General features: G+C 43.4%; 1 protein-coding gene across 15 annotated transcripts in view; it reads right to left on the bottom strand.

Moving 5' to 3' along the window:
* Positions 1 to 21,574, bottom strand: part of ACACA (acetyl-CoA carboxylase alpha) — a 330,564-nt gene that overhangs the window by 237,483 nt on the left and 71,507 nt on the right. For 9 of the 15 annotated variants that reach the window (XM_005583932.5, XM_005583930.5, XM_005583933.5 and 6 more), the window contains exons 2-3: positions 16,809 to 16,855; positions 6,830 to 7,082 (exon numbers count right to left, since the gene is read on the bottom strand). In XM_005583932.5, coding sequence (XP_005583989.1) covers positions 6,830 to 7,082; positions 16,809 to 16,855 — 300 coding nt within the window. Of the gene's footprint in view, positions 1 to 6,829; positions 7,083 to 13,890; positions 14,028 to 16,808; positions 16,856 to 21,574 lie in introns of all 15 variants that reach the window. The other 6 variants (XM_065532348.2, XM_065532349.2, XM_065532347.2 and 3 more) reach the window with 2 other exon arrangements.

The raw sequence follows: 21,574 nt of genomic DNA, 5'->3' as shown, positions 1-21,574 counted from the left end.
CCCAAAAGTGCTTCCCATGGCTGCTGCACTTGCCCATCTGCATCCTCCCCTTAGGGGTTTGAGCAGTGGGGCAACCAAAGGAGCGAGACACATCCCTGTGGCACATCCTGCAAGGGAAATGAGGGAATTCTCCTGTTTCACTGTAACATGAAGTATACACTGGGCAAGGTAGCTCACACGTGTCATCCCAGCACTTGGGAAGGCCAAGGCTTGATCACTTGAGGCCAGGAATTCAAGACCAGCCAGGGCAACATAGCAAGACCCCATCTCTAAAAAAATTTTAAAAATTAGCTGAGCACGGTGGTACACACCTATAATCTCCACTACTCAGGAGGCTGAAGCGGGAGGATTGTTTGAGCCCAGGAGTTCAAAGTTAGTGAGCTATGATTGCACCACTGAACACTTCAGCCTGGGTGATAGAGTGAGAACCTGTCTCTAAACAAACAAACAAAAAACCCATACATGTAGCACAGGATAAAAAAGATTTAAAGAAAAGACACTATGCTAGACAGTAAGGTGGTGGATTTTTTAAAAAGAGGAAAGAAATCACACTATGCTAAGAGGTAAAAGACCCAAATGTAGAGATAACCTGTTCCAACTGCACTTAAACCAGAAATTCAGCTTAGTAGTTGACAAATTGTTTATACCTCTGGTTGGTTGATAGCACGTGGTGAATTTTAAGTATGCAAAACTATCTGACCTCAAGTGACATCCCACAGGAGCAGAGAAACTGCCAATATCCATACAACTACATAGCTATGTTATATGCCAGTTTGATAATCATACACTGGTTATCAAAATTAAGATGTCCACTGGCCAGGTGCCTGTACTCCCAGCACTTTGGGAGGCCAAGGCGGGTGCATCACCTGAGGTCAGGGGTTCAAGACCAGCCTGGCCAACATGGTGAAACTCTGTCTCTACTGAAAATTCAAAAAATTGGCTGGGCGCAGTGGCTCACACCTGTAATCCCAGTACTTTGGGAGGCCAAGGTGGGCAGATCACCTGAGGTCGGGAATTCAAGACCAGCCTGACCAACATGGAGAAACCCTGTCTCTACTACAAATACAAAATTAGCCAGATGTGGTGGTGCATGCCTGAAGTCCCAGCTACTCAGGAGGCTGAGGCAAGAGAATCGCGTGAACCTGGGAGGCAGAAGTTGCAGCGAGCCGAGATCACGCCATTGTACTCCAGCCTGGGCAACAAGAGCGAAACTCTGTCTCAAAAAAATAAATAAATAAGCGAGGCGCGGTGGCTCACGTCTGTAATCCCAGCACTTTGGGAGGCCAAGGCAGGCAGATCATGTGAGGTCAGGAGTTCGAGACCAGCCTGACCAACATGGAGAAACCCCATCTCTACTAAAAAAATACAAAATTAGCTGGGCATGGTGGCACATGCCTGTAATCCCAGCTACTCGGGAGGCCAAGGCAGAAGAATCACTTGAACCTGGAAGGCGGAGGTTGCAGTGAGTGGAGAGCATGCCACTGCACTCCAGCCTGGGCAACAAGAGTGAAACTCCGTCTCAAAAAAAAAAAAAAAAAATAGCCAGACGTGGTGGTGCATGCCTGTAATCTCAGCTACTCGAGAGGCTGAGGCAGGAGAATTGCTTGAACCGGGGAGGCAGAGGTTGTGGTGAGCCGAGATCGTGCCATTGCACTCCAGCCTAGGGAACAACAATGAAACTCTGACTCAAAAAAAAAAAAACAAAAAAAATTTTTTAAATAAATAAGTAAAATAAAATAAAATGCAAAAAATTAGCCGGGCATGGTGGGCTGGGCACAGTGGCTCATACCTGTAATCCCAACACTTTGGGAGGCCGAGGCAGGCAGATCACAAGGTCAGAGACCTGCCTGACCAACATGGTGAAACCCGTCTCTACTAAAAACACAAAAATTAGTCAGGCGTGGTGGCACGCACCTGTAATCCCAGCTACTCAGGAGGCTGAGGCAAGAGAATTGCTTGAACCTAGGAGGCAGAGGTTGCAGTAAGCCAAGATGGCAACACTGCACTCCAGCCTGGGGACAGAGCGAGACTCCGTCTCAAGAAAAAAAAAAAAATTTGCTGGGCACGGTGGTGAGCACCTGTAATCATAGCAACTCGGGAGGCTGAGGGAGGAGAATTACTTGAAACCAGGAAGCAGAGGTTGCAGTGAGCCAAGATCGCACCATTGCACTCCAGCCTGGACAACAAGAATGAAACTCAGTCTCAAAAAACAAAACAAAAAAAAGTCCATATTTAGCCTTTCTTCTCAAATGTTCAATTGAATACTAATGAATTCCAGAAATACATCAACCTGGCTGATATCTCAACCTCTAGCTGATCTTATCTAAAAATAAAAAGCCAAATCAGTTGTCTACAGTGAGGTCTGTATATTTCCACCAAGCTGTAACTACTTTTTACTTAGGGTCTTCTTTTCTTTTTTTTTTTTTTTTTTTTGCTGTGATGGCCAGGCTGGAGTGCAATGGCAGAATCTCGGCTCACCGCAACCTCTGTACCCCCAGGTTCAAGCGCTTCTCCTGCCTCAGCCTCCCAACTGGCTGGAACTACAGGCATATGCCATCATGCTCAGCTAATTTTGTATTTTTAGTAGAGATGGGGTTTCTCTGTGTTGGTCAGGCTGGTCTTGAACTCCTGACTTCAGGTGATCCGCCCACCCCAGCTTCCTAAAGTGCTGGGATTACAGGCGTGAGCCACCACGCCCAGCCAGGGTCTTATTTTCAAATGTTTGGGTCATAAAGCTTAGAAAGCGATTCACCCAGCTGGGCATGGTGGCTCACACCTGTAATCCTAGCACTTTGGAAGACCAAGGCAGGCGGATTGCCTGAGATCAGGAGTTCAAGACCAGCCTGGCCAATATGGTGAAACCCCATCTCTACTAAAATACAAAAAATTAGCCGGGCTGGTGGCACATGCCTCTAGTACCAGCTACTCAGGAGGCTGAGGCACAAGAATATCTTGAACCTGGAAGGCGGAGACTCTGTCTCAAAAAATAAAAAAAAAAGGCCGGGGTCAGGCACGCTGGCTCACACCTGTAATCCCAGCACTTTGGGAGGCCAAGGCAGGTGGATCACCTGAGGTCGGGTCTAGCCTAACATGGAGAAACTCTGTCTCTACTAAAAACACAAAATTAGCCTGGCGTGGTGGCGGGCACCTGTAATCCCAGCTACTCGGGAGGCTGAGACAGGAAATCGCTTGAACCCGGGAGGTGGAGGTTGTGGTGAGTGGAGATTGTGCCACTGCACTCCAGTCTGGTCAACAAGAGCGAAACTCCATCTCAAAAGAAAAAAAAAAAAAAAAAAAAAAAACCCCGTCTCTACCAAAAATACAAAGCTTAGCTGGGCATGGTAGCAGGTGCCTGTAATCTCAGCTACTTGGGAGGCTGAGGCAGGAGAATCGCTTGAACCTGAGAGATGAAGGTTGCAGTAAGCCGAGATGGTGCCACTGCACTCCAGCCTGGGCGACAGAGCAAGACTCCTTCTAAAAAAAAAAAAAAAAAAGAGAAAGAAAAAAAAGTGATTCACCCAGTCTTTCATTGGACTCTAGGAAGTACATGAAGCAAATAATTTCCATCGCAGGAAAAGTCTATTTTCTATTTGGCTCATCCAACATACCACTAGACTTCTCAGCACCTAAACTTGAGAGAGAGACTCAGTCCCATCTTACATTATGGCAGTTACTTCCTTTGGTTTCAGATGACCTCCAGTTAACATCTCCTAGGAATGTACCTGCCCCCTTAATCTATGTCACCCGTGAAGGATTAGGCTATTGGTTCTAAGAACTAATCTTAAACTCAACTTAGTCTCTATTTAACTTTGAGTTCCAGGAGTGAAAAAGAGTATCTGAATCATTATCTTCAAATTTATAGATGACTCCAAGGAGATAATATGTAGTGTCCATGGTCACACACCTAATTAGTGACAGATGTCATGACAGAGGTCTTTCACCTATCAAATGAATTTGACTCAATTAAAATTACCCCAAAGGTCATCATATCCAGAAGTGACTTAAGGAATGGATAAACAGAAAACGTTTTTTCTATTTTGGAATGTTAGCTATCTGAGGAGTGAGTTGGAACTGGCATTGTCTCCTTTCCATGCCGCTGATCACACTTCAATCCACGGCCCCTCCACGAGCTACGGACATGATTTTTGCAACAGTAAGGCATGCAAAAAAATTCCAGACACTCATGCCACTGACCACATAGACTTTGCATAAGAGCCATCAACTTTGGGAATGACTTGGCAACTACAGACTGCCTTGGGATATCACTAGCTGAGTTTCTTATAATGCGTTTATATCACCATTGCCAAACTCAGTTTCCTAATCCAGCAAATGGATATTATGTTTCACATAGACTCCAACTGGACAGATTTCTCAAGATGCTGTGTGGTTTTATGGATTTGGAGTTAAACCAGTCTTTCTCACGAGGGGCACTATGACATTTTGAGTAGGAGATTTCTTGGTTGTGTAGGATTATCTACTATACCACAGAAGGTTTAGTATCATTGGTCCTTTGTCCTCTAAATGCAAGTAGTCCCACCAGTCACAACCCCCCTACAAACACTTCCAAATGACCTCAAGAGAGAAGAATGCCACCACCAGTATTAACCTTAAAGCCAACCATTAAGTGAACTATAAAATAAAAAATGTTTACATAAAGATAAAATACTTTAGTATTTTACATAAAGATAAAATATTTTAGTGGCCACTAAAATACTGCTCTCTATTCCTCTTTTTAACCCAGAGATAATGCTTTGTTCACTAACTCCATCAGACCAACTTTGTCTGAACTAGTTATATAATTAAGACACCTGTATGGATGGGGAAGTAGAGTAGAAAAGTTACTGAAATAAAATCAGGATATGAGTTTGATTCCAAGTTCTCCGGCTATTCAAACTTAGGCAAGTTATTTCTCCTCACTGGGCCTTAGTTTTCCCAACTATTAAAAAGTATTTTATGGCCAAATGTGGCGGCTCATGTCTGTAATCCCAGCACTTTGGCATGCCATGATAGGAGGATTGCTTGAGGCCAGGAGTTCAAGACCAGCCTGGGCAACATAGCAAGACCTCTGTCTCTATTTAAATTTTTTAAATTAATTTTTTTAAATAAGATAAAATAAAAAGTGTCAGGTTAAATTATCTCTCTGGTTTATTACAATTCTAGGAATCTGTGAAGTAAAACATAATTAACTTGCTTTACACTTTTCTTTTGACCTCTACATAGCTAAATGAGGGTGATCACTAACAAATACTGCCTAGTCTCCCAGAAGCCCGGATTCCAAGCCCTAGGGATAACAGTAAGACAGAACACTCACATCCAGCTAGATCTCATACAGGATTTTATTATGGAGTCAGTATATTTAATGTATAAAACAGAGCTGAATTATTTTATGACCCAGTAATAATAGAGGTACCAAGATAATAACAGCAGCAACAGCCACCCTAACTTATGTTTATCTAGGATACACCTATAATCTGAATGCTGGCTGTACACAACAATCACCTGGATACCTTAAAAAAAAAAAGCCCCAGTTCCACACCAAGCCAGTATCAAATGAATCAAAATCTCTAGGGATGGGGCTTATCTCCCAAGGCTCCCTGAGGTGATTCTGATGAACAGTGAGAACCAAGAACCACTGATCCAGACCTTTTAATCCAAGAACTGAAAAGCAAATGACCAAAAGTTAGTATATCACACGCTAGTTATATAATCAAACATTGATAAATAAAAACAATCTAGTGTTACTATGTACTGACATTCTCAGTTACAGAGAATTGTGTTTCTAGAGAAAAAGGAGAGCTCTATTAACAGCCCTTAATGGGGACTGGCCCTGCTAGAAACAGAATATAACTTCCTGACAATCTGACGAATCAGTTCAAAAAAACTTACTACGAAGTTGACAACCCCTGGAAAATTCCTATCAATCATCAAGATAGTTAAAACCATGTTAGTCAAAGTAGTGCAAAGACTGAAATTCCTCAACCTAATTCTTACTCACTAGCTCTCACTAAAAGACCTAGCAGGTAGAAGTGGCCGGGTGTAGTGGTTCATGTCTTTAACCCCAGCACTTTGGGAGGCTGAGGCAGGCGGATCACTTCAGGCCAGGAATTCAAGACCAGCCTGGCCAACATGGCGAAACCCGGTGTCTACCAAAAACAACAAAAATTAGCTAGGCATGAGGGCACGCACTTGTAGTCCAACCTATTCAGGAGGCTGAGGCAGGAGAATCTCTTGAACCTGGGAGGCGGAGGTTGTAGTGAGCTGAGATTGTACCACTGCACTCCCATTTGGTGACAGAGCAAAAAAATAAAAATAAAAATAGGCTGGGCGCGGTGGCTCACACCTCCAATCCCAGCGCTTTGGGAAGCTGAGGCGGGTGGATCATGAGGTCAGAAGTTCAAGACCAGCCTGGCCAACATGGTGAAACTCCATCTCTACTAAAACTACAAAAAATTAGCCAGCTTGGTGGCAGGTGCCTGTAATCCCAGCTACTTGGGAGGCTGAGGCAGAAGAATTGCTTGAACCCAGGAGGCGGAGGTTGCAGTGAGCTGAGACCGCACCGCTGCACTCCAGTTTGGGCAACAGAGCAAGACTCCGTCTCAAAAAAATAAAAAAGAAAGACCTAGTAGAACATGAAAAATTTGATGGAAACATACATGATTTCTGAAAAATACATCATTTATGACTTCCTCAACAAAGCTTTGAGTCCAGTGACATAGGAAAAGTCAAAGCAGTCTTCGCTAAAATCATTCTTGCTCTTTTCAGAACATAATCAGCAAAACTAACAAGACAGACCAATAAATAATAAGTAGACCATTAAACTCTCTCTTACCTTATGTGCAAGGCCAGGCCATCCTGTAGGCTAGAGATCCCCAAATCAGAGAGTGTATCTGAGCCAACAGAAGCAGGTGACAAAGAACCCTCCTTCTCCTCCAGTAGGTCCAGCTTCACCAGGTTGCTGATCTCATCCTCTGAGTTATCTTCAGACACAGAACCAATTATGAATCGAGAGTGCTGGTTCAGCTCCAGAGGTTTGGCCAAGGGAGATGGTTCATCCATTATTCCTCCAAAATGAGCTCTTAGAGCTATGGAGAAAATGAAGTGAGAAAGGCAGGTTATGAATAATAATCTATATCTGAGGTCAGCCAGAGGTTATATCTAATAGACCACAGCTGAGACTTGGAAGCAAGGCAGTTTGAGAACTAAATTCCTTGGCTATTTTATTTCAGGGCCTTTAATTTCTATAAGGGAGGAAAATTGAGATCATGATAACTATGCCCATAAATTAAAACCAGTTCCCTTTTCCTCAAAGAAATTTTTCTCAAAAACCTATAAGCCATTCCTAATCTCATTATCATTTGGTGGTATCCAAGAAATAATTATGATCAATGGGGAAACCTTTGCAGTAGGCAAAAGCTGCTTGTTGTGATATTGCTATTTTGGTTGTTAGTAATAGGGGGAACAAATGGTAAGGGTTTGGATAGAGTGATGGTTGTTTGAAATGATATTTAAACTACATAATGCTCATCTGGCTTCAAACACTATATACTGAGAGGCTATAACTTTTATTTTATTATTTATTTATTTATTTGAGACAGGGTCTCACTCTGTCACCCACATAGCATGCAGTACTACAATCACGGTTCATTGCAGCCTCAAACTCTTCGGGCTCAAGTGATCCTCCTACCTCAGCCTCCCCAGTAGCTGGAACTACAGGCACGTGCCACCATGGCCGACTAATTCTATTTTTTTGTGTGTGTGTGTGACAGAGTCTCGCTCTGTCACCCAGGCTGGAGTGCAGCGGTGCGATCTCCACTCACTGCAAGCTCCGCCTCCTGGGTTCATGCCATTCTCCTGCCTCAGCCTCCCAAGTAGCTGGGACTACAGGTGCCCGCCACCACGCCTGGCTAATTTTTTGTATTTTTAGTAGAGATGGGGTTTCACCGTGTTAGCCAGGATGGTCTTGATCTCCTGACCTTTCGCCTCGGCCTCCGAAAGTGCTGAGATTACAGCCGTGAGCCACAGTGCCTGGCCCATTTTTTTTTTTTTCTTTTTTGAGATGGAGTTTCACTCTGTCTCCCAGACTGGAGTGCAATGGCGCAATCTCAGCTCACTGCAACCTCCGCCTCCTGGGTTCAAGCAATTCTCTGCCTCAGTCTCCCAAGTAGCTGGGATTACAGGTACCCACCACCATGCCTGGCTGATTTTTGTATTTTTAGTAGAGATGGGGTTTCACTATCTTGGCTAGGCTGGTCTTAAACTCCTGATCTCGTGATCTACCCACCTCAGCCTCCCAGAGTGCTGGGATTACGGGCGTGAGCCACTGTGCCCAGCCTAATTTTTAAATATTTTATAGAAATGGGGACTCCCTATGTTGCCTAGGCTGGTCTTGAACTCCTGGGCTCAAGCAATCTTCTCACCTTAGGCTCCCAAACTGCTGGGATTACAGGCGTGAGCCACTGTGCCTGGCCTATGAATTTTACATATGTGTATACTTTTAAAACAAACTCCAGATAGGTGATTTTTAATTAAAAACAAAAACTTTGCTTGTCCTCGTGAGTTTTTTCTTAAATTATGCATTTTAAAATTTCACCCCAAAATGACTACTTTTGGCTCTAATGTGCTGACATTGATATAATGAGAAAGTGAATCTATCACCAAATTTAAAATCTATAATCATCTCAAGTAAGTATAATTTTTCTAAAGGTAGGGCCTTATTAGTTAGGATTAGATACTGCCAATAGCTAACTAAGAAACTAATTAACAGCAAACCATCATGGCACGTGTTTACCTATGTAACAAACCTGCATGTTCTGCACATGTATCCCAGAACTTAAAGTATTAAAAAAAAAAAAAGAAAAAGAAACTAATTAATAAAGACCAAAACAGCAACATTCATTCTCTTTTATGGAATGAAGTGCTGCCCATAAAAATTTAAAAATACTTTTTAAAAACCAAAATAAGAGCTCACAACAATAAAAACCCAAACTAAATGAAACAATATTTATTCTGTCATCTCAAAAACCACATTTTAAAATTTCAAAACTACAGATCAACTCAGTATTAAATAGCTTGTACCCAGATCAATTATTTTAATTCAGAAAATAAGCCTGGGCACAGTGGCTCACGCCTATAATCCCAACATTTTGGGAGGCAGAGGCAGGAGGATTGCTTGAGTCCAGGAGTTCAAGACTAGCATGAGCATCAAAATGAGATCCCATCTCTACAAAAAAAAAAAAAAAAAAAAGATTGGCTGGACGCAGTGGCTCACACCTGTAATCCCAGCACTTTGGTAGGTCGAGGCGGGTGGATCATCTGAGGTCGGGAGTTCGAGACCAGCCTGGCCAACATAGTGAAACCCCGTCTCTACTAAAAATACAAAAATCAGCTGGGTGTGGTGACACACGTCTATAATCCCAGCTACTTGGGAGGCTGAGGCAGGAGAATCGCTTGAATCCGGGAGGCAGAAGTTGCAGTAAGCCGAGATCATGCCACTGCACTCCAGCCTGGGCAACAGAGCGAGACTGTGTCACACACACACACACAAAAAAAGACAAAGGAAAAAGATTAATTCAGGAAATAATAATTCCCATTTGTGGACCTTTTAGAGATTCTCTTGACTGATCCTGACCTCAACTTGTATACTGATGGAAGTTCCTTTGCAGAGAAAGGACTTCAAAAAGTGGGTTATGCAGTGGTCAGTGATAATGGAATACTTGAAAGTAAACCCCTCACTCCAGAAACTAGCGCTCAGCTGGCAGAACTAATAGCCCTCACTCGGGCAATAGAATCAGGAGAAGGAAAAAGGGTAAATATATATACAGACTCTAAGTATGCTTATCTACTCCTCCATGCCCATGCAGCAATATGGAGAGAAAGGAATTCCTAACTTCTGAGGGAACACCTATCAAATCAGGAAGCCATTAGGCAATTATTACTGGCTGTACAGAAACCTAGAGAGGTGGCAGTCTTACACTGCCGGGGTCATCAGAAAGGAAAGGGAAATAGAAGGGAACCGCCAAGCGGATATTGAAGCCAAAAGAGCTGCAAGGCAGGACCCTCCATTAGAAATGCTTATAGAAGGACCCCTAGTATTGGGTAATCCCCTCTGAGAAACCAAGCCCCAGTACTCAGAAGAAGAAATAGAATGGGGACCCTCATGAGGACAGAGTTTCCTCCCCTCAGGATGGCTAGCCACCGAAGAAGGAAAAATACTTTTGCCTGCAGCTAACCAATGGAAATTACTTAAAACCCTTCACCAAACCTTTCACTTAGGCATTGATAGCACCCATCAGATGGCCAAATCATTATTTACTGGACCAGGCCTTTTCAAAACTATCAAGCGGATAGTCAGGGCCTGTGATGTGTGCCAAAGAGATAATCCCCTGCCTTATCGCCAAGCTCCTTCAGGAGAACAAAGAACAGGCCATTATCCAGGAGAAGACTGGCAACTAGATTTTACCCACATGCCCAAATCTCAGGGATTTTAGTATCTACTAGTCTGGGTAGATACTTTCACTGGTTGGGCAGAGGCCTTCCCCTGTAGGACAGAAAAGGCTCAAAAGGTAATAAAGGTACTAGTTCATGAAATAATTCCCAGATTTGGACTTCCCTGAGGCTTACAGAGTGACAATGGCCCTGCTTTCAAGGCTACAATAACCCAGGGAGTATCCCAGGCATTAGGTATACAATATCACTTACACTGCGCCTGGAGGCCACAATCCTCAGGGAAGGTCGAGAAAATGAATGAAACACTCAAATGACATCTAAAAAGGCTAACCCAGGAAACCCACCTCACATGGCCTGCTCTGTTGCCTATAGCCTTACTAAGAATCCGAAACTCTCCCCAAAAAGCAGGACTTAGCCCATACGAAATGCTGTATGGACGGCCCTTCCTAACCAATGACCTTGTGCTTGACCAAGAGACGGCCAACTTAGTTGCAGACATCACCCCCTTAGCCAAATATCAACAGGTTCTCAAAACATTACAAGGAGCCTGTGCCCGAGAAGAGGGAAAGGAACTATTCCACCCTGGTGACATGGTATTAGTCAAATCCCTTCCCTCTAATTCTCCATCCCTAGATACATCCTGGGAAGGACCCTACCCTATCATTTTATCTACCCCAACTGCGGTTAAAGTAGCTGGAGTGGAGTCTTGGATACATCAGACTCGAGTCAAACCCTGGATACCGCCAAAGGAACCCGAAAATCCAGGAGACAACGCTAGCTATTCCTGTGAACCTCTAGAGGATCTGTGCCTGCTCTTCAAACGACAACTGGGAGGAAAGTAACTAATATCGTAAATCCCCATGGCCCTCCCTTATCATATTTTTCTCTTTACTGTTCTCTTACCCCTTTCACTGTCACTGTAACCCCTCCATGCCGCTGTATGACCAGTAGCTCCCCTTACCAAGAGTTTCTATGGAGAATGCGGCGTCCCGGAAATATTGATGCTTCATTGTATAGGAGTTTATCTAAGGGAACCCCCACCTTCACTGCCCACACCCATATGCCCCACAACTGCTATAACTCTGCCAGCCTTTGCATGCATGCAAATACTCATTATTGGACAGGGAAAATGATTAATCCTAGTTGTCCTGGAGGACTTGAAGCCACTGTCTGTTGGACTTACTTCACCCATACCGGTGTGTCTGATGGGGGTGGAGTTCAAGATCAGGCAAGAGAAAAACATGTAAAGGAAGTAATCTCCCAACTGACCCGAGTACATAGCACCCCTAGCCCCTACAAAGGACTGGATCTCTCAAAACTACATGAAACTCTCCGTACCCATACTCCCCTGGTAAGCCTATCTAATACCACCCTCACTGGGCTCCAGGAGGTCTCGGCTCAAAACCCTACTAACTGTTGGATGTACCTCACCCTGCACTTCAGGCCATACATTTCAAACCCTGTACCTGAACAATGGAACGACTTCAGCACAGAAATAAACACCACTTCCGTTTTAGTAGGACCTCTTGTCTCCAATCTGGAAATAACCCACACCTCAAACCTCACCTGTGTAAAATATAGCAATACTATAGACACAACCAACTCCCAATGCATCAGGTGGGTAACTCCTCCCACACGAACAGTCTGCCTATCCTCAGGAATATTTTTTGTCTGTGGTACCTCAGCCTATCGATGTTTGAATGGCTCTTCAGAATCTATGTGCTTTCTGTCATTCTTAGTGGCCCCTATGACCATCTACACTGAACAAGATTTATACAATCATGTCGTACCTAAGCCCTGCAACAAGTACCCATTCTTCCTTTCGTTATCGAAGCAGGAGTGCTAGGTGGAGTAGGTACTGGCATTGGTGGTATCACAGCCTCTACTCAGTTCTACTACAAACTGTCTCAAGAACTAAATGGTGACATGGAATAGGTCGCCGACTCCCTAGTCACCTTGCAAGATCAACTTAACTCCCTAGCAGCAGTAGCCTTCAAAATCAAAGAGCTTTAGACTTGCTAACTGCCGAAAGAGGGGTAACCTATTTATTTTTAGGGGAAGAATGCTGTTATTATGTTAATCAATCCGGAATCGTCACCGAGAAAGTTAAAGAAATTCGAGATCGAATACAAGGTAGAGCAGAGGAGCTTCAAAACACTAGACCCTGGGGCCTCTCAGCCAATGGATGCCCTGGATTCTCCCCTTCTTAGGACCTCTAGCAGCTATAATATTGCTAACTCCTCTTTGGACCCTGTATCTTTAACCTCCTTGTTAAGTTTGTCTCTTCCAAATCGAAGCTGTAAAACTACAAATGGTTCTTCAAATGAAGCTCCAGACGCAGTACATGACTAAGATCTACCACAGACCCCTGGACCAGCCTGCTAGCCCATGCTCCGATGTTAATGACATGGAAGGCACCCCTCCCAAGGAAATCTCAACTGCACAACCTCTCCTACGCCCCAATTCAGCAGGAAGCAGTTAGAGCGGTCGCCGGCCAACCTCCCCAACAGCACTTGGGTTTTCCTGTTGAGAGGGGGGACTGAGGGACAGGACTAGCTGGATTTCCTAGGCCTACTAAGAATCCCTAAGCCTTGCTGGGAAGGTAACCGCATCCACCTTTAAACACGGAGCTTGCAACTTAGCTCACATCTGACCAATCAGGTAGTAAAGACAGCTCACTAAAATGCTAATTAGGCAAAAATAGGAGGTAAAGAAATAGCCAATCATCTGTTGCCTGAGAGCACAGCGGGAGGGACAATGATCAGGATATACACCCAGGCATTCGAGCCAGCAGCGGCTACCCTCTTTGGGTCCCCTCCCTTTGTATGCTGTGTCTTCACTCTATTAAATCTTGCAACTGCAAATAAATAAATAAATAAAACCTAATTGTGATTTTGAGGTGCTCTAAGATATGGCACATTAATAGATAATAAATGTATTATTAATAACTCTGTATGCTATAACCCACTGTGAAGTATGAAAGTAGGTGGACAATAGTGCTCCTTGACATCAGATGAGAAACCATCAATACTTTAAAATGTTTGGAAATCACCACTGAACATGTGAAAATTACATATGCACGATTGTTCTGGTGTAATTCGTGAGTCACAGTTTATTCATTTACAGAGACAAACAGCATTTATAAACGTTAGAGTAGTATGATCCTCAAAGTGTGGTCCCTGGACCAGTGGCATCCCGTGGGAACTTGCTAGAAGTGCAAATTCTTGGGCCCTACCCCAGACCAACTAACCGTATCAGAACCTACAGGTCAGCATCTATCAATCTATGCTTTCACAAGCCCTAAAGGTTGAGAATCACTGTGTTACAAGAATAAAACAGTAATTAACAAATCGGCAGGACTGCTAAAACAAAACTAAAGAAAACCTATACCAGCCTGGGCACCATAGTGAGATCCCATCTCTAAAAAAAATTGTTTTGAATTACCTGGGTATGGTGGCATACACCTGTAGTCCCAGCTACTGGGGAGGCTGAGGTGGGAGAATTGTTTGAGCCCAGGAGCTCAACACTGCAGTGTGCTGTGATAGCACCACTGTACTCCAGCCTTGGTGCAGAGCAGGACTCTGTCTCAAAAAAAAAAAAAAGAAAGAAAACTACAGATATTTCCTTTTTTTTTAGAGGCAGGGTCTTGCTCTGTCACTCAGGCTAGATTGCAGTGGCATGATCCTCATTCATTGCAGCCTCAAACTCCTAGGCACAAGCAATCCTCCTGCCTCAACCTCCCAAATAGCTGGGACTACAGGCATGCACCACTATGCCTGGCTACTTTCTGTTTTTTTGTACAGACAGTCTCCACATGTTGCCCAGCCTAGTCTCAAACTCCTGAGCTCAAGTGATCCACCCACCTTGGCCTCCCAAAGGGTTGAGATTATAGGTGTGAGCCACTGAGCCCAGCCTAACATTTCCTGAAAGTGAACTGGAGATTACTTTAGCTAACTTTTATCTTTAAAACTATAATCAGCCGGGCGTGGTGGCTCACACCTGTAATCCCAAGCACTTTGGGAGGACGAGGCAGGTGGATCACGAGGTCAGAAGATCGAGACCATCCTGGTTAACACGGTGAAACCCCATCTCTACTAAATATATAAAAAATTAGCCGGGTGTAGTGGCGGGCACCTGTAGTCCCAGCTACTCTGGAGGCTGAAGCTGGAGAATGCTGTGAACCCAGGGGGCAGAGCTTGCAGTGAGCAGAGATCACACCACTGCACTCCAGCCTGGGCTACAGAGTGAAACTCCATCTCAAAAATAAAATAAAATAAAATAAAATTAGAATCAAATATAAAAGTATCATGCAACGTGAGCCAAGGTTGCCACTACACTCCAGCCTGGTGACAGAGCGAGACTCCGTCTCAAAAAAAAAAAAAAGTATCATGCAACGGAAAAAATTTGCTGTCTAAATTTACTATACATTTCTCCCTTGAAATATTAGGTCTTGCCGGGCGCGGTGGCTCAAGCCTGTAATCCCAGCACTTTGGGAGGCCGAGACGGGCGGATCACGAGGTCAGGAGATCGAAACCATCCTGGCTAACATGGTGAAACCCCGTCTCTACTAAAAAATACAAAAAAAACTAGCCGGGCGAGGTGGCGGGCAACTGTAGTCCCAGCTACTCGGGAGGCTGAGGCAGGAGAATGGCATAAACCCAGGAGGCGGAGCTTGCAGTGAGCTGAGATCCGGCCACTGCACTCCAGCCTGGGCCACAAAGCGAGACTCCGTCTCAAAAAAAAAAAAAAAAAAGAAATATTAGGTCTTAAAAAAAGTTCAAGACCAGCCTGCCCAACATGGGGAAACCCCATCTCTACTAAAAATACAGGCCAGGCGCAGTGGCTCATGCCTGTAATCCCAGCACTTTGGGAGGCCGAGGCGGGTAGATAACCTGAGGTCAGGAGTTTGAGACCAGTCTGGCCAACATGGCAAAACCCCGTCTCTACTAAAAATACAAAAATTAGCTGGGCGTGGTGGCGCGTGCCTGTAATCCCAGCTACTCAGGAGGCTGAGGTAAGGAGAATCACTTAAATCTGGGAGGTGATACAGTGAGACTCTTTAAAAAAAAAAAAAAAAAAAAAAAAAAAAAAAAACCTTTAAAGGGCTCCTATTATTTTTGGCCAGGCACAGTCGCTGTCTGTAATCCCAGCACTTTGGGAGGCCAAGGCGGGTGGATCACCTGAGATCAGGAGTTCAAGACCAGCCTGGTCAACATGGTGAAACCCCATCTTTACTAAAAATACAAAAAATTAGCCAGGCGTGGCAGTGGGCACCTGTAATCCCAGCTACTTGGGAGGCTGAGGCATGAGAATCGCTTGAACACAGGAGGGAGAGGTTGCAGTGTGCTGAGATTGCGCCACTACACTCTAGCCTGGGTGACAGAGACTCCCTCCGTCTCAAAAGGAAAAAGAAAGGAAGGAAGGAAGGAAGGAAGGAAGGAAGGAAGGAAGGAAGGAAGGAAGGAAGGAAGGAAGGAAGGAAGGAAGGAAGGAAGGAAGGAAGGAAGGAAGGAAGGAAAAAAGGCAGAGAGGGAGGGAAAAGGGGAAAAGGGAGGGAAAAGGGAAGAAAGGGGGAGGGAGGGGAACGTTCCAACAGACTGACTACACTGAAGAACACCAAAAGTTACAACAGCAAAAACCCTATTTCACATTTACAGCAGTAAATAGTTAAGTTTAAAAATAACAGTAGATCCAAAAAATAAAATCCCATCCCAACTAACAGAACATAATGAGTGCCTTCTTCACAAGGTAAGTAAACAAGGCACTCAGGTGCAGATTCCAGCTTGCAGTCTGACTGAAGTTAGGTGACCACACAAAAGAGAAAATCCACAAAAAAAGGCAGAATTCTTTGATTCCATGGGAGAAGAAAAAGAAAGAGTTAATAAAACATGGTTTCTGGGCTAATAAGTGAGAGTCTCAATAAGGCCAACTTCAAGTTCCTAGCTAAGAAGACCATGAAGGCAGCCTTTTCTAAACGGTTACGTAGATTGGAGGCAACTCAGTGTGAACAGCTAAAAAGCCTGTCCAGCAACCGTACTGAATAGTATTTCCCAGGCACGAGCCTACAGACCAACAGAAAAGAGAGGTCATGTATGGAAAATCACTGAGTAGCTGTCCAGACACTCTAGAAGCTACTCCACAGCCTGTCTCATTTCCACTGATTCTAATCCTGAATTAAAGAGAGAACACAGTTGAGTACCATTGTTAGACTCTTTTTTCACTTCAGGTTCTCCACCCTAAATCTGCCTGTATTATTTTGGGGAAGTCAACTTTCAACACAAAAGCCTACAGTTTGATATTTTACAACATGAACAAAATTTTTATCACATTGTAAACAAGAAGGAGTATTATTTGTAACTGACCTCTTATAATTCTTATTGTCTGAGTAGATATCCACCTCCAAAAAGAACTAAAGAGAGAAAAAGAGAGAAAGATTTTAAGGTTTTTTTTTTTTTTAAAGAAACAAACTTTTGTCAATTCCTGTTTTGCTCAGCATAATACAAAGGTAATAATATACAAAGTATCTATTTTTCTGGTCAAATCTATTATTTAACTTAAAGCACAAAGTTTAGCAGTTTAACTATTATTCAATTCTGTAAAACAAACACATTACATACTTTATTGTTTATGAAAATATTAAACAATAGAACAAGCTTACCATTTCATAAGGTGGCTTTTCCTATTGTATACTCGACGAATACATTTCAACATTTTCATTTCTAATATTTCATCAAAAAAGAGGCAGTGGGGAGAAGAGAACCACTAGATTCTCTACAATTCACTTAAGCTCTGATTATGTTTCCAAGCGGTTACACCTACCCACAAAGGTTGGGAGCCAGGGGGAAGACAGAGCACCCATTATACTAAGTCCCTAAACTGTAAGAGATCAAAGAGTCTCTAGCAACTCCCCAAATCCTGGATTTCCTTCTTAAGCCTGACAATTTAAATGTATCTAGGGTAGAAATTCTCAACTCTGATTATGTTTAAGAATCACCTGTGGAGCTTTTAAAACTTGTACAAAGTCTAAACTCCACCCTAGATCTGCTGAATCAGAATTGCAGCTAGAGGCCCAGGGATATCAACTTTAAGTTCCACAGTTAATTGACATTGATGCAAATACAGGGTTGAGAACCACTGGTTCAGGACAGAGAAGAAACAAAAGGAAAGAACCTATCACACTGATAGGGAAATCTAAAACTTCCAAGAGAGGACCCCTAAATGACAAGGGACAAGATTTAGGATATTAGGACTTACCCAGTTATGGAATCTGAGCTAGTATTATTCCCTACAATTGAGAAGAGGAAGGAAAAAGTTTGGATCATGTAACCAAAGATGCAGTGAAGCTGGAGTTTCTTTTTCTTTTTCTTTTTATTGAGTCAGTGTCTCAATCTGTCACCCAGGCTGGAGTGCAGTGGTACAATCTCAGCTCAATGCAACCTCTGCCTCTCGGGTTCAAGCGATTCTCCTGCCTCAGCCTTCCAAGTAGCTGGGATTACAGATGCATACCACCACACCTGGCTGATTTTTGTATTTTTGTATTTTTAGTAGAGACAGCGTTTCACCATCTTGGCCAGGCTGGTCTCGAACTCCTGACCTCACGTGATCCACCTGCCTCAGCCTCCCAAAGTGCTGGGATTATAGGCGTGAGCCTCTGCGTCCAGCCCAGAGATATTTTTCTAAATAAATACAACAGATGTTACCAAATTTAGTTAGCATATTCTACTTGAACTCAAATTACACTGTATTTTCCAAACAATTCTAATAAAGAGGCAGCAATTAGTTTTCGTAGCCACTGATAAAAGTATACAAGCTTATACAACATGTCCTTGCCTCTTACGTCATAGTAAGTTCACTTAAATGTTTTCAAAGAGGCCCGGTGCAGTGGCTCACGCCTGTAATCCCAGTACTTTGGGAGGCCAAGGCAGGTGGATCACGAGGTCAGGAGTTCAAGGCCACCCTGGTCAAGATGGTGAAACCCTGTCTCTACTAAAAATACAAAAATTAGCCAGGTGTGGTGGCGGGTGCCTGTAATCCCAGCTACTTGGGAGGCTGAGGCAGAGAACTGCTTGAACCCAGAAGGTAGAAGTTGCAGTGAGCCAAGATTAAGCCACTGCACTCTAGCCTGGGCGACAGAGTGAGACTCTGTCTCAAAAACAAACAAACAAAAAAAGATGTTTTCAAAGAGAATAAGTGAATTTGCCTTTTTCATTTTGTCATTTATTTTTTAATGGATTTTATTTTTTAATTCAGTGATTCATAAAAGGATTACAGAGAATTTTATTTTAAAAACTATTTTAATTTACCACAAGTTTTAAATTTTAAAATAACAAGAACTTGTGTTCCAAATAGTGAAACAGATGCTGATTATTCAAAGATAAATAAGATTTGTCCCTAGCTAAGTGGCTATAGACATCTAATTACACAATTACAGTAGTATAATAATCTCTGAAAACACTTACAAAAAATATAAATAAAAAAGATAAAAAATAAAAAAGAACTTAAAAAATTTTTTTAAAAAGAAAAAAAACCCTCTAGGCCAGGTGTGGTGGTTCACACCTGTAATCCCAGTATTCTGGGAGACGGAGACAGGAGGATGGCTTGAGCCCAGGAGTTTGAAACCAGCCTGGGCACCATGGTGAGAACCTATCTCTAAAAAAAATTGTTTTAAGTTAAAATAATAATGTAATTTAAAAAATAATAATCTCGCCGGGCGCGGTGGCTCAAGCCTGTAATCCCAGCACTTTGGGAGGCCGAGACGGGCGGATCACGAGGTCAGGAGATCGAGACCATCCTGGCTAACATGGTGAAACCCCGTCTCTACTAAAAAATACAAAAAAAAACTAGCCGGGCGAGGTGGCGGGCGCCTGTAGTCCCGGCTACTTGGGAGGCTGAGGCAGGAGAATGGCGGGAACCCGGGAGGCGGAGCTTGCAGTGAGCCGAGATCCGGCCACAGCACTCCAGCCGGGGTGACAGAGCGAGACTCCGTCTCAAAAAAAAAAAAAAAAAAAATAATAATAATAATAATAATAATCTCTAGGTGTAGAAACACAAAAGAAGGGTACTTTGTCCAAACTTGGAGGTGGAGTAGGAAGATATTAGAAATGAATCTGGAAAGATAAGCAAGGAGGGAGAGGAAGAAGCATTCCATGTAGAAGGGACATTTGAATAAGAACCAGATGGTAGAAGATGCAACCTTACGAGAAATACTAGATATGAATGGTTATAATAGAGCTCGAAGTCATTTCCTTCAGGAACCAGCTAGAAGTTTTTTTTCTTACTGTTTGTTTGTTTTTTGAGACAGGGTCTCTCTCTGCCACCCAGGCAATTTTCTTGGCTATGAACAGTGATCATAGCTCACAGCAGCCTCAAACTCCCAGGCTCAAGTGATTTTCCTGGCTCAGACTCCAAAGTAGCTAGGACTATAGGCACACGCCACTACAGCTGGCTAACTTCTTTTATTTTTAGTAGAGACAAGCCTGAACTTTAGTTTGAGACCAGCCTGAACTTGCTATGTTGTTCAGGCTGGTCTCAAACTCTTGGGCTCAAACAATCCTCCCACCTTGGCCTCCCAGTTTTGGGATTACAGGCATGAACCACCATGCCCAGCCACTTTTTGTTTTTTTATAAACCAAGAGAGTATTCTTTTAGGGTACAGCAGTCAGAGGAAATAACATAATGTAACTGTCTGTCCTATTTCCCATTTCTCAGTCCAGGGATGTATAGTATTTTTCAAGGATGTAGCTGGTAAAAGCTCTCATATCTTTCCAGAAATCTTTAAATAAATCTTGCCAAACTTCTGAAGAAAGATAGTGTGTTGGGCTGGGCATGGCAGCTCACACCTGTAATCACAGCACTTTGGGAGGATAAGAAGGGTCGACTGCTTGAGGTCAGGAGTTCGAGACCTGCCAGGCCAACATGGTGAAACCCCGTCTCTACTAAAAATACAAAAATTAGCTGGGCGTGGTGGTGTGCACCTGTAATCCCAGCTACTCAGGAGGGGCTGAGGCAGGAGAATCGCTTGAACCCAGGAGGCAGAGGCCACAGTGAGCTGAGATCATGCCACTGCACTCCAGCCTGGGTGACAGAGCGAGACTCTTTTTCAAAAAAATAAATAAAAATAAATAAATAAACTAAAAAGACATAACCCACAAAAAGACCAAAAAAGAAATTAAAAAGTCTGGGTAGACAACAGGAAGACAATTTTCTTGGAAAGCAGACAGAAGAGCAATAAATGACTAGGCAAGCCCAAGAAAACTGAATCATAGCTCATCTGTGGTAAACTTACAATCAACACAATTTATATCATAGAGTCCCCAAAATGTTCAGAAAGTGGAGGTGAAAGAGAGCTAAAGAAAATAAGGAGGATTGGTTGAAACTGTTTCCGAAGCTTCAGATCATTAGATTTTCTCCCCCGCTAGTGAGGTCAGGTGCCTGCTGCTACCATCCTGAGACTTTAGGTTTATTCTCTAGAAAGGGTTAAACAGAGGGTTTCTAGATTGGGGGATACCAGCAACAGTAAGGGGCAGGGTACAATACTGAAAATGAATAAATTAAGTCAATATATTGAATAAGATTTCCTGGTCCTCTTTCCCTAATTGTCACCCTCCCAGAGAGAGATTAGAGGATCCTTCTTTTTTTTTTTTGAGACAGAGTCTCACTCTGTTGCCCAGGCTGGAGTCCAGTGGCATGATCTCAGCTCACCACAACCTCTGCCTCCCAGGTGCTAGAGATTCTTCTGCCTCAGCCTCCCGAGTAGCTGGGACTACAGGCCTGCACCACCATGCCCAGCTAATTTTTGTATTTTTAGTAGAGACGGGGTTTCACCATATTGGTCAGGCTGGTCTCGAACTCCTGACCTCGTGATCCACCTGCCTCGGCCTCCCAAAGTGCTGGGATTATAGGTGTGAACTACCGCGCCCAGCCTAGAGGATCCTTCTTTGGAGAATCTGACCAGCTCAAGGAGAAAAAAAAACCTAAAGTTACTAACATCAACATCCCTAATTGACTTGCCCAACCAGATTACAATGTAGTAAGCTAACCATCTCTAATCAGCTTTCAATACTTCCTCTTAAATATAAACAGACAATAAAGATTACCAGATGTCTGAGAAAAACTTCAACACGAAAGA

The sequence above is a fragment of the Macaca fascicularis genome, chromosome 16 (assembly GCF_037993035.2).
Source record: "Macaca fascicularis isolate 582-1 chromosome 16, T2T-MFA8v1.1".
NCBI lineage: Eukaryota > Metazoa > Chordata > Mammalia > Primates > Cercopithecidae > Macaca > Macaca fascicularis.
Note: the sequence above shows the minus strand (reverse complement) of the source record. Positions and strands in the feature narration are given on the sequence as shown.